The 13,304-nt window shown below is 39.6% G+C and overlaps 1 protein-coding gene across 1 annotated transcript in view; it reads right to left on the bottom strand.

Moving 5' to 3' along the window:
• Window positions 1-1,103: 1,103 nt before the first annotated feature.
• Window positions 1,104-13,304, bottom strand: part of cspg4 (chondroitin sulfate proteoglycan 4) — a 72,537-nt gene continuing 60,336 nt past the window's right edge. The window contains exons 7-11 of the mRNA XM_085359427.1: window positions 9,693-9,891; window positions 9,070-9,201; window positions 7,703-7,863; window positions 5,091-5,268; window positions 1,104-4,080 (exon numbers count right to left, since the gene is read on the bottom strand). Coding sequence (XP_085215553.1) covers window positions 2,255-4,080; window positions 5,091-5,268; window positions 7,703-7,863; window positions 9,070-9,201; window positions 9,693-9,891 — 2,496 coding nt within the window. The 3' untranslated portion in view covers window positions 1,104-2,254. The remainder of the gene's footprint in view (window positions 4,081-5,090; window positions 5,269-7,702; window positions 7,864-9,069; window positions 9,202-9,692; window positions 9,892-13,304) is intronic.

Genomic DNA, 13,304 nt, shown 5'->3' with positions numbered 1-13,304 from the left:
TACTCTAAATCACAATATTTACACATAAAACAGGAAAAGATGCTGCAGGAGGGAAACTAACTTTTCATTTACTCAGTACGCTACAAAAATAGACGATCAATAGAAGAAGAATACTCCATTGTATATTCAGTATATGACTAGAAAAACAAAGCTGTCATTGGTAGACAGCATGAGGAAAAATGTACAGCAAATAATCAAACAGTTTTAAGAAAATAAGTTGTTTAAGTCTTTTTTTTCTTCCTTTTTTTAGTGGATCAAAAGTTGTATCCAGTATTTTTATTGTGCACTTTCACTTCCTCTTGCTGTGTTTCATTTACCTTAAAAAAAATAAGCGTCACAGGTCAGAGTGACCAAAAAAATGCACATTAAAAAGAAGTTTCCAGTTTACAGTAGCACTCCTCTTAGTTTTAGCATACATATATATATTTATAGATAAAAGTTGAAAATAACTTCTATGTATTCCACTTACATATGGAATGCTTAAAAGCGAAACTAGCTTCCAAAGACCTCCTGTCAGCTACCTCTTTAATCAGCATAACCTAACAAGTGGATTGTTATATTTATTATTCCCAGTACAGTACCAAATACACACTGTGTTCTGTTGATCTTATGTGACAGTAAATACTAAATGTTTAACATTTAGTATTTACTGTCATATTCCCATATATCATTGTGATGTTGTTTATTCTATTACTCTTGTTCTCTTCTGCTTGCTTTCTTTTTTCTTTCTCAGCAGGTGATCCAGGTGATTGATATATGCATTTTCTTTTCTCTGCCCGTTCTGTTGGTTTTTGTTTTTTGCCCTTCTCCCCCGTCCCTCTTCTCAGCTGTTTCTCTTTCCCTCTTTCTTTCTCCCCTTCTTTCCCCCAGTCAAGTCTGTCCCGTATTCAGTAAGTGAAAATAAAATAAACAATAAAAGGTGAATCAAATGGACCATTACGGCAAGGCTGGGATGGTCAGTTTGGTAAAGTAAATCCGTTGGGCATCTTTCTTTGCCTTTAGACAACAATTCTGATGGCAAAAGAGCCAAACGGGACAGGCCAAAAAAGAAAGAAAAAAAAAAAAAGAAAAAAAAAAGTACCAAATATTATTATAGCCAATATTTTATTCATTTCATAATTGCAAACCCAGGAACTGGAAACATCTCATTCTGAGATGACCTCACACCCGCCTGTCGGCCAATGCGGATGTCTTAAAGTCCAGCATCACTGAAATAACGTCCTGCCTGCGGTCTGCAGACTGTGTAGTGTGTATTTATGCGGTCAGTGCTGTGCCAGTCCAGTAAATATTTACAAGTATTTTGGAAGCATTTAGAAACAATAACATATGGCAGATGATGGCGTGACTCAGAGCTAAATCCAGTTCATTTTGTGTGCGCTGTCACAAGGGTTTGATTATAAACGCCTTTTAAATAAGCGTCTTTTCTCTGTAAAATTAAAGTCAAATCAAATCACAATGAGATTAAAGTTCTGCATTTCAGGGAAACACGTGTATTCAGTCACTAGATGGAAAGCTTGGTACAGCTTTTTTATTTGTGTATTCAGTACAGCAAGTAGACCATTAGCTTAGCTTTGCCTAACGTAGCATAAAGACTAAAAATGAGATGAAACTCGAGACTTTAGCTTTAGTTCGTGCTTTGATCATTGACATGCGATGTAGCGAAATGGTATCAGTCTTTTTATCTGTCTTTTTCAGTAAGAAAGTGAATGAAGGCGTGTTGGCCTTTAAACTAGATTTAGCCCTGAGGTGCAAGGACCTTTAAACAATTAAAACAAAGAGGCAGTTTTCCATCTTCTTGAAAATATTACATTTCATTTCATATTCATCACCTAACACGTTTAGCTTTCCTGAACCAAGAAAATAAATCTGACCAAATCCGGGACTTGAAAATTTCTAACCGCTCACTGAATAATGTCAGCTTACGATAAATATGGAATACACAGACAGAGCACAACCTAAATACTTCTTTTCAAACATATGGCATGTTTATGTCTTAACGTGCGACCTGTGACAAAGAGGAATGGTAAAACTAAAATAAATAGACATGGCCCGAGCACCTGTAGATAAGAAACTGCCTGTTTCTTTGCCAATAAGTATTCAGTGTTTCATTGCCTGAGAATCTGTCCAGAGTTATGCTGAGTTGAGTAAAGGGCTTAAACAAAATTAGCCTCGTATAAACTGCTGCTTTTAATACTGAGAGGAATGATTTGAGGAGACTTCCCAATACTCCCTCTGTGTCCGATCTCAGAGTGCTTCAGACCCAGTACTGGTTCTTTTTCAAGGCCGGGTTTGTTGTCCGACAGTGCTGCAACAGCTCAGGGTCTGCGTCTTTGGAGTCCATCTTGGACATTGGGATGTTATTGGCTGGGTCAGTTTTGCGAAAGGTCTCTGTGGTGGCCACCTCGCCGTTTTTGGGCTTGGATGCTGCCGTCTGGACATTGTGCTTACCCGTCTTGTTTTTGCGAATCAGATAGTAGGCCAAGACAGCCGCCAGTAGCAAGAGAATGAGGATTACCATGATAGGGATGATAATAGGCCAGATGTTACTGCGCTTGGCAGCTTGTGGTCTTCCATATGAGCCAGATCCAGAAGCTGTAGTGGCATCTCCGTGGGGCCAGAGAGGGCTAACTGGAGTGACTTGAGGGATCCCAGGAAGATGATCAATGTCTTTGGAGGGAATCCTCAACAGAGTGACAGGGTAAATTCCAGAGGCATTGTAGGGACCGGTTTGGAAGGAAAGCACACATTCTGCAGGAGGGACCCCGTGAGCTTTGAGCAGGAAGCGAGCCTCATCCTGAGTGGCACCACTAGGTGATCCAGAAGAGCCATTTAAGATTTCCATAGCTACACGACCCTCATCCAGGTCCTTTTGGCTAAACGACTTCACTGAGTCACCTGCGTTTGGGCCTCCAGACTTTACAAACCGAGCACCTCTCGGTTGCTGGATGACAGTGAACGTTGGGGTAACTTTAGTCTTGTTGGCGAGGGAAGTTGCATCTAGAAGCTTTTTATCCAGTTGGACAAGCGCACCCTGGGGTAAGAGAGGATCCCTAGCAATGTTGGCCAGAGGTTGCACAGTGATGTTGAGGACAGAGGAAATGTTAGCAGCCCGGCTGCGGGCTGTAAATGAAACACTGTCTCGGGGTGAAGTGGACTTGACAAAGCGGACACTGACTCGGCCTTCCTTAATCAGTTTCTGGGTAAAAGCAGATGTAGGCTGCCGGTCTACCATGACAGCGGCGTACTTGGGAGCACTTGTGATTTTATAAAGGATGTCCTCCTCAATAGGGCCACCAGTGCTGACCTTCAACATCTCTTCAGTCACTAAGGTCTCATCGTTGCCCTGCTTCACCTTGATCTCAGGGGCTATGTCAAGAAGCAGGGTGTGGGCCAGTACGACGATGTGCAGCATGTATGCTTCGGTTTGGTGTTCTCCATCTGATACTACGAATTCCATGACGCTATCTACAAGGCTGTTGTCACTGTAGAAGCCCACCTCTCCACGATTGACCATCTCTTGTGTGAATTCAGAGATTGCCTCCATTGTGCCTGAGTCAACTAGTCGACCATTGCTAGGTGCTTTGGTCACCTTGAAGTGCACCTCATCTGGAGGACTGTCCTCATCATGAGTGTTAAGTTGTCTCTGGGTCAAGAGGGTCATGGAGCCTTGAAGAACCTCAAAGAGTGTTTCTGTAGTGACTAGTTCAGGGGGGTCTGAGCCCCTCCGTTTGATTGAGATGTTAAAGACTTCCTCCAGGACCACAGACTTAGCAGGTGAGGCCAAACTACGGCCCTCAGACTTAAGACGGGCTCTGAAAGCAAAGCTGTCAGACGAGTCTGCCAGATCATCATGGACATACTCCACCTTTCCTTGAATGACATCTTCTTGCATGAAGGACGGGGTATTACGGGGCAGGTCCTGACCATCCAGCATGATACGACCACGACCGGGGAAACGCTTAATTTCAAAAATGACATCCACTTCCCCTCGGTTTTCTTCTGGTAGGCTAGCCAGAAGGTTTGAAGCATCAAGAATTGAATCATCGATGGTTTTTCTGTGACCCTGCACAATATCCAGACCTAAGCAGAAAAAACACAAACGAAGAGAAATGTTAAATTTAATCCAGTTGTTTTTTCCCCCCCAAAGATACCTACTATCTATTTTTGTCTCTCCTGTTGATATTTAATTATGCAGGAGATTGAATCTGGAATACATTTGGAGAGACAGATGGAGCAGGGGGCTTGTTGTTTTGGCAGCAACAGAAGTACGGCTGACAGGTCCCTTTGTGACTTCAGACTCTTAATAGTAAATTACTGTAAAGAATAAGGAAGAGAATCTAAAATGAAGAACAAGCTGCAACTCACCAGCACACTCCCCAGAAATAGAACTTTTTTTCTTCCCTACTCAGTAACAAACGCGTGGTTGCTGGGTGAATTACAGTATTTTTCCAAAATGTCTGAGCACAGTTTTAATTTGAATTTTTTAACCAAAAACAAAACAACATATCCTAGAAATAGCATCTCTTTTTTTGAAATGTATCACTAAACATTTATATGTAAAGTGTGAGAATGACAAACTGCATTCAAATCATCACTGATGCACATTATTTGAATCTTTGTGCTCTCTCCAAAGATATCAGCAATTACAGCATTGTGCTGTATTCACCAACATATTCAGTGACTCTTACAACACTTCGCAAAATGCCAGCTCCAGGATACAATAAAAAAGACAAAAACTATTTTAAAGTGCTGCAGGAACGCTCTGCACTCAAACACACAAAGTAACCCTTTTTACTTTTACAGCATACAACAATGTGTGGTAAGGATAAACTCAGCTAACTAACAGAAAAATACTTGAAATGTCTGTTTGAATAATGACTTCGCTGGAGTCTTCTAATGGTGCTTCACAGATGCAGACTCTCATCTCTGCTTCCTAACATCTGTGCACATGTATTCATAATATGTATGCTTTTGGTAAGTACCAGAGTGATCATTTAGGCAGGCTCTCATTTATCAGTGTGGCCTGTGAAAAAAAACATGCAATTTACTTAATTGAAAGTGTTGCATATGTCCCTCATTTCATCATTTACCTTTGTTCCTCCACAGCTGTGAGGAGATGTTGCTGTGAGCAGCATAATAAGACACGGTTATGGGCAGGATGTGATGGACGTCTGATGCTGACTGGGACAAGAGCTCGATGGTGTCCTTCACTGCCCAGAATGGTTTCTCGGGTAGCTGGTGCTCATAGTAGACCATTCCTGACTCCAGCTGTGCATCAGAGGAAGCGAAAACAGATGGTAAGTTGTTTCAAATAAAACCATTTCTTAATTTGGCGATCACTTCAAAGCAAGTTTTATTTTAGCAGATACTTTATTTATTTATTTCATTCCAACTAACTTTTGTAGAATCTGATAGAAATGTCGAGGATTCATTATCTGACATGTGGCTCACTGCAGTCAGTCACTTGTTTGCTTGACTAACTTTATAGGCAAAGACTGGTATTTTAGCTCGGTAAGATATTTTTATTTGGAGCAGTGGTTTGGCTCAGCTCAGCTGGATTGCCTGAAGTCACTGTTGCCTCTTCTCTCTCTCTCTCTCTCTCTCTCTCTCTCTCTCTCTCTCTCTCTCTCAAACAAACACAGAAAGGTGCACATATGAATTTCTGCATGCAGGAAAAAAGCAAACACACGCTGCCGAATAACTCAAATCATCAAATGCTTTCGGCTTGACGACGTGTTAGATTTTCTGTCACAGTCCAAAAGGAGCAGTTTTCGGGGAAAGAATTTGTTCTCATGCTCGTCCAAGCACGGTCAGATGTCAAGAATGGAAATGAACAGATAGTCTTGATCCGACTGTTGCCAACACAGCTGCACGTGCGGCGCTGCTAAACTATCGACGCCGTGTGCCTCATAGTCCTAAACCAAAGCCATTAAAAGCTAAAATTAGCATCAGTAAAGTTTCAATATTCTTTATTTTTTGTAATCTGAATATTTGGTTATATAATAATAATAATGCTAGACAAATAAACATAAACGTGGTTATGGAACAGCGGAGCTCTTTGGAATCAAGAACCCCACCCTGATGAAGGGTGTTGCCAAATTGGTTTTAGCCACAAAAAGCCACAGAGATTTTATTATACTCAGAAATCCTTACTTTCTGCCCTTTCCATCTCTGCCCATTGCATGTAGACTTAACAGTCATAAAGGTACAGGCAGAGCAAAGCTGCACACACCTACTCTTCAAACAATATTAAAAGGATTAAAAGGATATCAAAGAAACAAAAACTCCTAATACCAGTGAGACATCACTAGCAACGATGCCCCCTGGTGGGAAAGAAATGTTCATGCTTCACATGTTGTCAGTTTGAAAGAAAAATACATTCAGATTCAACAAACTGCAGTTACAGACATGAACGTGGAACAAACAAAAAAGGGAGTTTAGACAGCATTAGACAGTAAAGCTCATCATTCATGACTTTCAGGGCTAATAACTTTTGAGTTGCTTTCCTTATGAAAATACAGTTATTGCTATCATCATGAATATGCTTCCTATTTAAGTAGTAGATTACAATTAATTTTACAAAAAATACATATACATTTACAAATCATTCCTTATCTGGATCTGTGAAGATGCTGATAGGGAACGTAGGAAGGAAAGGAATGTGGATTGCAAAGTTATCTTCATATTCATTCATAAATATCTAAAAAGAGCATTATTAAATGCTACGTCCAGTTGAACAGAATCAACTTTTTGGGAGAGCGTTATTAAATTCTCCCCAAAACAGTCCAAATAAACCTTTGGAGACAAAGTTAGATCGGGAATCCTGAGGTGGAGAAGAGGGATAGTAGATTTATTGGACAAAGGATGTTGAACAGACAGGAGGAAAAGAAGGATACCATTCATGGATGGAGTGAAGGAGGACAGAGGGCTGGTGTGGCAGAAGAGGTGTTCTCAAATCTTGTTTGAACATTTGCTAAAACTGGACAGCATTGTTGCTTGGTTAACAGCAACCGACACCACTAATTTGTTCCTTGGAGCCAAAGTACAAACTGAAACATTTAGTGCCAGCAATCAGAGGGCTGTACAAGAGGCTGGTTTTCAGGAAGCAAAAACAACACCGAAAAATCAGCACTATTGATTGTCTGAGAACATTTAATACAGCAAGAAGACATTTTCTATCATGTCAAAAAGGTATGGGCGTATGCAGAGGAAATAAAACTGTACATAAAACTGCACAAGTTGATCCTGTGCTGCCAGCTTGTGCTGATAGGATTAGCTGTCTTACACGCATGGAAGCAGTTTTATGTCTTATATCTCCCATGTGCGCTTGATGGTCTGTGCAACAGATGAGTGACGTGCCTTTTACAGCTGTCACTTCTTAGACACGCGGACCTGCTATTAATAGTGATGTTAAATCTCAAAGTAAAGAGGATTTACTCTGCAAAAAAGAACAGAAACACATATTTTCACTGAACCCCGAAACTCTAAAAGTCATTATTAAAAGGAGATAACATTAAAGGATCTAACGTACATTTTTGTTTCAATTTCATTTCATGGTTTATTATGTCGATCTATATCTCCCTGCTAACATAAAATCATTTACAACTTCTGATAAACAGAAAGGAAAACGTGTTAAATGTCTCCTAAAGGAAACATATGCCAGAAATGCACATTTCGCAGCTCCTGCAGAAAAAGCAATCACCTGTGATTGTGAGAATTGACTAATTTCCTCGTACTGGTTCCTGTCATTGGCCAGGATGAGTCTTCCCAAACGAGGCGGGCGGAAAAGCGAGTAGCTTATCTCATTTCCATCCCCACTGGTTACAGCCCCCACATTGGCGCTTGTGATGGGCTGCCTTGTTCCTGTGAAAAGACAAACACACACACATAGACAAGCGGTCCTCTGATGAGTGCTGATGACTCTACTGAATGTGGCCTCTTTGCAGTCTAGTTCAGCTTGTAAAATTACAGCCCCAAACTTTAGAGGTTACTTTAACTCATGCACAGGGCAGATGAGCTTCCTGATGCGGAGAGCATGAAATGTGTCAGATGGAGCCACGTTTTAAATACACTATTGTCTGATTGTTTCATCTGCTCAGAAGCACAAACAAAGGAGAAAGGTGCCATATTTCTGGATTTTAATGTTCACAAATCATCATGACTACTCCTGTAGCCTCTCTGCTCTGTGTATGTGTGCAGCTCAGTCTGCTGTTGGTTAAAACCAGACTTTATAGAAGGGGTGTCAAACATGAGGCCCGGGGGCCAGAATTGGTTTGACAAAGACTCCAATAAGGCCCACTGGACGAATGTGGAAAATGTGAAAGAGTATACATTTTGGACTCTTAACTGTATTGTCAGATGTTTTTAGAGCCAAGCGATTCATACTACACCAAAGTAATTAAGTAACAAAAAAACAATGCCATGACAGAAATGTTGCTGTTTTTTCAGTCTGCTATTGAACAATCGACAACTTTTTTTCTTACGATTCGAGCACAAATAACCTACTACAGCAGCATTTCTTTGTCATGTATAAAAAGTGTAAACTGTATTGTTGAAACTGCAATGTCTCATGGATTAAATGCACTGATGAACTTCTTTATACTGACAGAAAGGGGTGTTTCACTGGCTCGATCCACTTAAGATCAATCATATGTGGCCCATGATGTAAAATGAATTTAACACAGACAGGAAGGCAAAGGAAATGGAAATAGCATGGACCCAGCAAGCTGTTACTGGCTGAGGGATTCACACACACCCACACACTTCCTAAAGAGTGTAAGCCCAGAAGCATCCCAAACAGCAAAATATGAAAAAAGTAAGAAGATTACACCTCAGAAGTTCATAATTGAAAAATGTTGTTTTTTAGGAACATCCTGTGTATTACACGTTAAATAAGTTTTCCACACACTTTTATTCTGTGTGTTATAAGTCTGACTAACAACCAGTTCTTAAAATAAAGGTTGTCGACGTAACTATACTGTGTGCGTGACTGTGCATTCATCATCATGGTTATCTTTCTATCATTGTCATCTTCAGAAGGTTTTTTTTTTTTTTTTTTTGGCATCTTACCTGGAAATACCATGAGGTTCGCCTGCGTTACCATGGTGATGGTGTGTGGCCTGGCTGTGACGACAAATTTGTAGAGAGGAGACGTGTGCTCGCCGTCTGTCACTGTGAAACTGAAGCTGCCAGAATCCTCACCTGGAGCAGAACAGATTGCACAGTTTTAACGGGTCACTTGTTAAGTTCGAGCTTTGAATCTGCTTTTGTTTGTTTCTGCCCCTTTTTTGTCTCTCTGAAACTTTATTGTCTTTACACTTGAAAAGGCAGAACATTGTTTAAAGCTTGCTACACCTTTATTGCCTTGTTAGAACGTAAAAAAAAACACCACGTATTTGTCACAATAAGGTACAAATAAATATTACATGTACTACTTATTTAATTATTTTTTTTACAACCTAGCCACAGTATATCTCTGGGGTTTAATTGGCCTATTGATCAATACCAGTGACATTCTGATTACATTACAAGTTTATTGAGATTTCTGCTTGGAGAAACATAAAGACCTGTGTTTCAGCTCGTCGTGTTAGCAACACTCTGAGGTAGACGCAAATAAAGGTCACAGAGTAATCAGCGTGTCAGCGGAGATACAGCGTGATCGAGCACTTAACCTCTAATTCTAATGATCTCACCCTCGTGGACGAAGACGACCTCGCCTTTGTTTACGTGAGCCTGCGTAAAATTTAGGATCTCATCATCAGGCGCCTCTTTCAGTGCAACCCTCCCATTGATCGGCATTTCAACGTTGTAAACCAGTTCCTCTGCGGGAGTGTCAGCGTCCTCAGTGCTCAGCATGCTGGAGGTGATATCAGCTTCCTCACCAGCAAAAACCTGTGAAATACCAAAGACAACAGGAGAGAGAAACACAGTTAAAGACACTTTAGGGGTTGGGGAAAAACATCAATACAGTATCATGATATTTTGTGCAGTATTTTTATTTAATATATGAAAATACATACATAAATAACAAATAAAAATAAGAGATGGATAGATGGATAGATAGATAGATAGATAGATAGATAGACAGACAGACAGACAGACAGACAGACAGACAGACAGACAGACAGACAGACAGACAGACAGACAGATTGATTGATGGTAAGTACAAAAAGAAAACCCAGCCTATCCGTGAAACATAAAGCAGCCAGCTCCAAAGTAAGAATTTAAAAGGTTAATTATTTCTCCATGGCAGTCTGCACACGCCTGTTATCAGAAGATGGAACACAGCAGTGCAGACTGAATGACTCTCCCTAGGTGGAGGGCCCTTAATGGACTTCTAATGGTCGGATGGCTGAAAAGAGCATTAATTGAAAGAAATGGGCCAGATCTCTAGAAAGACATTCCTAAATAGCTGGAATCAGTTGGGAGAGTGTGCTTAGGGTGCCTTGCAGTGAGAAGTAAATATCGATCTAGAAAGCCACTCACCCTTCAATACCACACTCCCTCTTTTTACAGACCCGGGATAAAGACCAGAAAGCCTCTGGGCAGAGGAAAAGAGGACACTTCGGTGGTAGATGTTAATGTGGTAAGTGTCAGTCAGTGGGAGACAGAAAGCGACAGATCCTAACAAAGCACAGACTCAGTGACCAGAAACTGGTAATCGAACTGGGGAGGACACAATTATTGCCCTCTGAGGACAAAACAGAACATGTGATCACTGTTTAATACGTGAGGTCAAACCAGATATGCATTTCCTCCTAAAACGAAAATCATTCAGTAACGCAAGGATCACTTACTTTAACTGATTCAATGCTGTAATTGCAAATTTCAGTGCGCTAAACAGCGTCTCTTAATAAAAAAAATTATCCATAGTAGAAGGAGACTGGGCACATCTGACTGGACCTGGTTTTTCAAATCTGTCTGTCAGTGTCACATAAAGTCTCAGTATGAATTTCTGGGTGGAAGTGCAGATTAAGACACACTGACAAGAACACAGCCAAAGCCTGGAGAGCGTTTTGGTGAAAAAAAAAAAAAAAAAAAGACAAACTATCTCGATGGGATTCTTTTCTAATGAGGATACTACCAAAGGAGAAAAAAAAGAAATAGTTGCTCAGCTTCTGTGACCGATTTCTCTGTACAGATTAATGGTGGCTGTTTATCAGAAACCCTGTTGCTAATGGACGATGTCTAAAGAGAAAACTGATGCTACTCTTTCTGCTATTATCACAGCCATGGTACTAAAATCTTTTAGTAAAGTGTCTACACTGCTTTCACATCTTCTGTTTTTTCACGAGGATTCAAAAACACACCACCAAATATTGTAAGTAAGGCATGGCACACAAACAGTTTCAGGTCTTAAAGTGGGATTTAGTTTTACTCTAATAGCAGGTGAAACTCCTAAATTAATAGTTAAGTTTATGCTGTAGGCAATTCACACATTTAAAACCAATACTGCTTTATGGTAGGAAACACTCTTAATGAAATATAAAGGATTATTTGCAACAAGATGAAGGGCCTGTGAGAGTGTAACTGGGTGCAGTAGTGCTTTTAGCATGCTCACACTGAATGTGGCAGACTACAGATGTTTAGCAGGTCTTCTGGTATAATACTGACTGTGCATGCTTACTAGGTTTGGTCTCAGGGTTTATGTGTTTCTCAATGGAGGGTCCTTTATGGGCTCATTTTAGTTTGGGTAACTGTTTGGATTTGATTCGTTACAGAGTTTGAAAATGTTGATTCCTTTTTTTGACTTAACATACTAATAGTGAGCTGGATTACTATGAATAGTCCTGAGTTTTCATTTATGTCTTTACTTCATCTACATGATTTTTGTAAACAGTTTCTGTTTTATGATGTTTTGGGTCATGATTTTATTGTTATTCTAACATGAAATAGATTTATTTGTACTGTTCAGGTTGGTGTCTCGGTTTCAAAGAGTTACTGATACAAGTTTACAATTTACTCTTGTGGTAAATTTTAGCATATAGGAAAGCTATATGCTAACAATGCCATACCGCTGTATTTAAAACTAGGTTCTTTACTGCTGTTGTTTGTATTGACAACATGTAAGCCTATGGGGAATAATATATAAGGATTCTTTTATTATGACTTTGTTACAGTAACAGGTCATAACCATTTAAATACAGAACAATTTCAGTAGCTGTACAATCTCCCAAAGTGTTTTTCTTTTCTTCTGGAAAACAAAATTAAATTAATATTCCCTAAATATTCGTTACAAAACATTCTAATGAATTCTGCTAAATAAAGAAATGAATTCCATATATGCACTACATAATTATGTCAAGTATATGGGTCTTGTCTCTTTGTCTAATATATGTATTTTGGCAACTTCCTGTTTTTATTTTGAAAGTTTTTTTTTATTTTTTTTATCATGTTCTGGGTTAGTTTTGCTTCCTGTCCTCCCATTTGCTGGAATTTACATTAAAGGCTTCTGTTACTGATGTCAAGCTAGCTCATGTGTTCACTGGACAAATTAAAATAATATGACTGTCAATAGAATTTAAGCAGTCACAGGCAGAAAATCATCTTTAGTAAGATGTGTACAAAATAATTTGCCAATTGAATCTATTTTTCTCCATATTCTCCAGAAATGTGGCGCTGCTGCAAATATCAGGGAATAGATGTTGAGGGAAAACCTTAAGACTCATCAAGCAATCAACATCCCCAGGGCCGCATTGTCTTCCATTTCCCTATTATAGACGCTTTCAGAGAAAGTTTAATCTTCAGTTCTGAAGCTTTTGTCTTTTTAAGTGCTTTATGTCACTTCTGGTTTTTCACATACCTCCAGAGTTCTGCAATATAACAAATGTTTTATGAAGTCTATAATTTAGTTGCCTTTCAGTCCAGTGCTTATAACATCCCACTCAATTTGACACTCCATCAAAGCCCTTTCAAAGCCCAGACTGCATCAAGAGTTCAAAGCTGTGATCCATCATTATACACTTACTGCTTTTTCTGTTGCTAGATTTTGTCTTTGTTGCTCTCAAACGATAACGCTTAAAAAATGGTGATGAGCGCAAAGATAAGTAGGCTTTGAGTCAAAGATAAATCAAGAGTCCCATTCATAACAAAAGCCCTATGTCTATATGTCTAATCTCAGTGTCGAGCGGCAGAAAAGACCAATATTTGTCGCTTGCATAATAAAAAACGCATTTAGAATATGCAGAAGTCTATTATTAACAAAGGAGACATAAGCAAGATATAAAAGAAGACTTATGTTTGCAACAGATAAAAAGGAAATAAGACGGGGGTCATTTCATGTGAAAGTTACCCATGTGTTGCGT

This window comes from Diplotaxodon limnothrissa, linkage group LG7, assembly GCF_057381915.1.
Source record: "Diplotaxodon limnothrissa isolate DT_005_m linkage group LG7, D_limnothrissa_male_GT1.1, whole genome shotgun sequence".
NCBI lineage: Eukaryota > Metazoa > Chordata > Actinopteri > Cichliformes > Cichlidae > Diplotaxodon > Diplotaxodon limnothrissa.
This window is presented reverse-complemented; position numbering and strand designations above follow the sequence as displayed.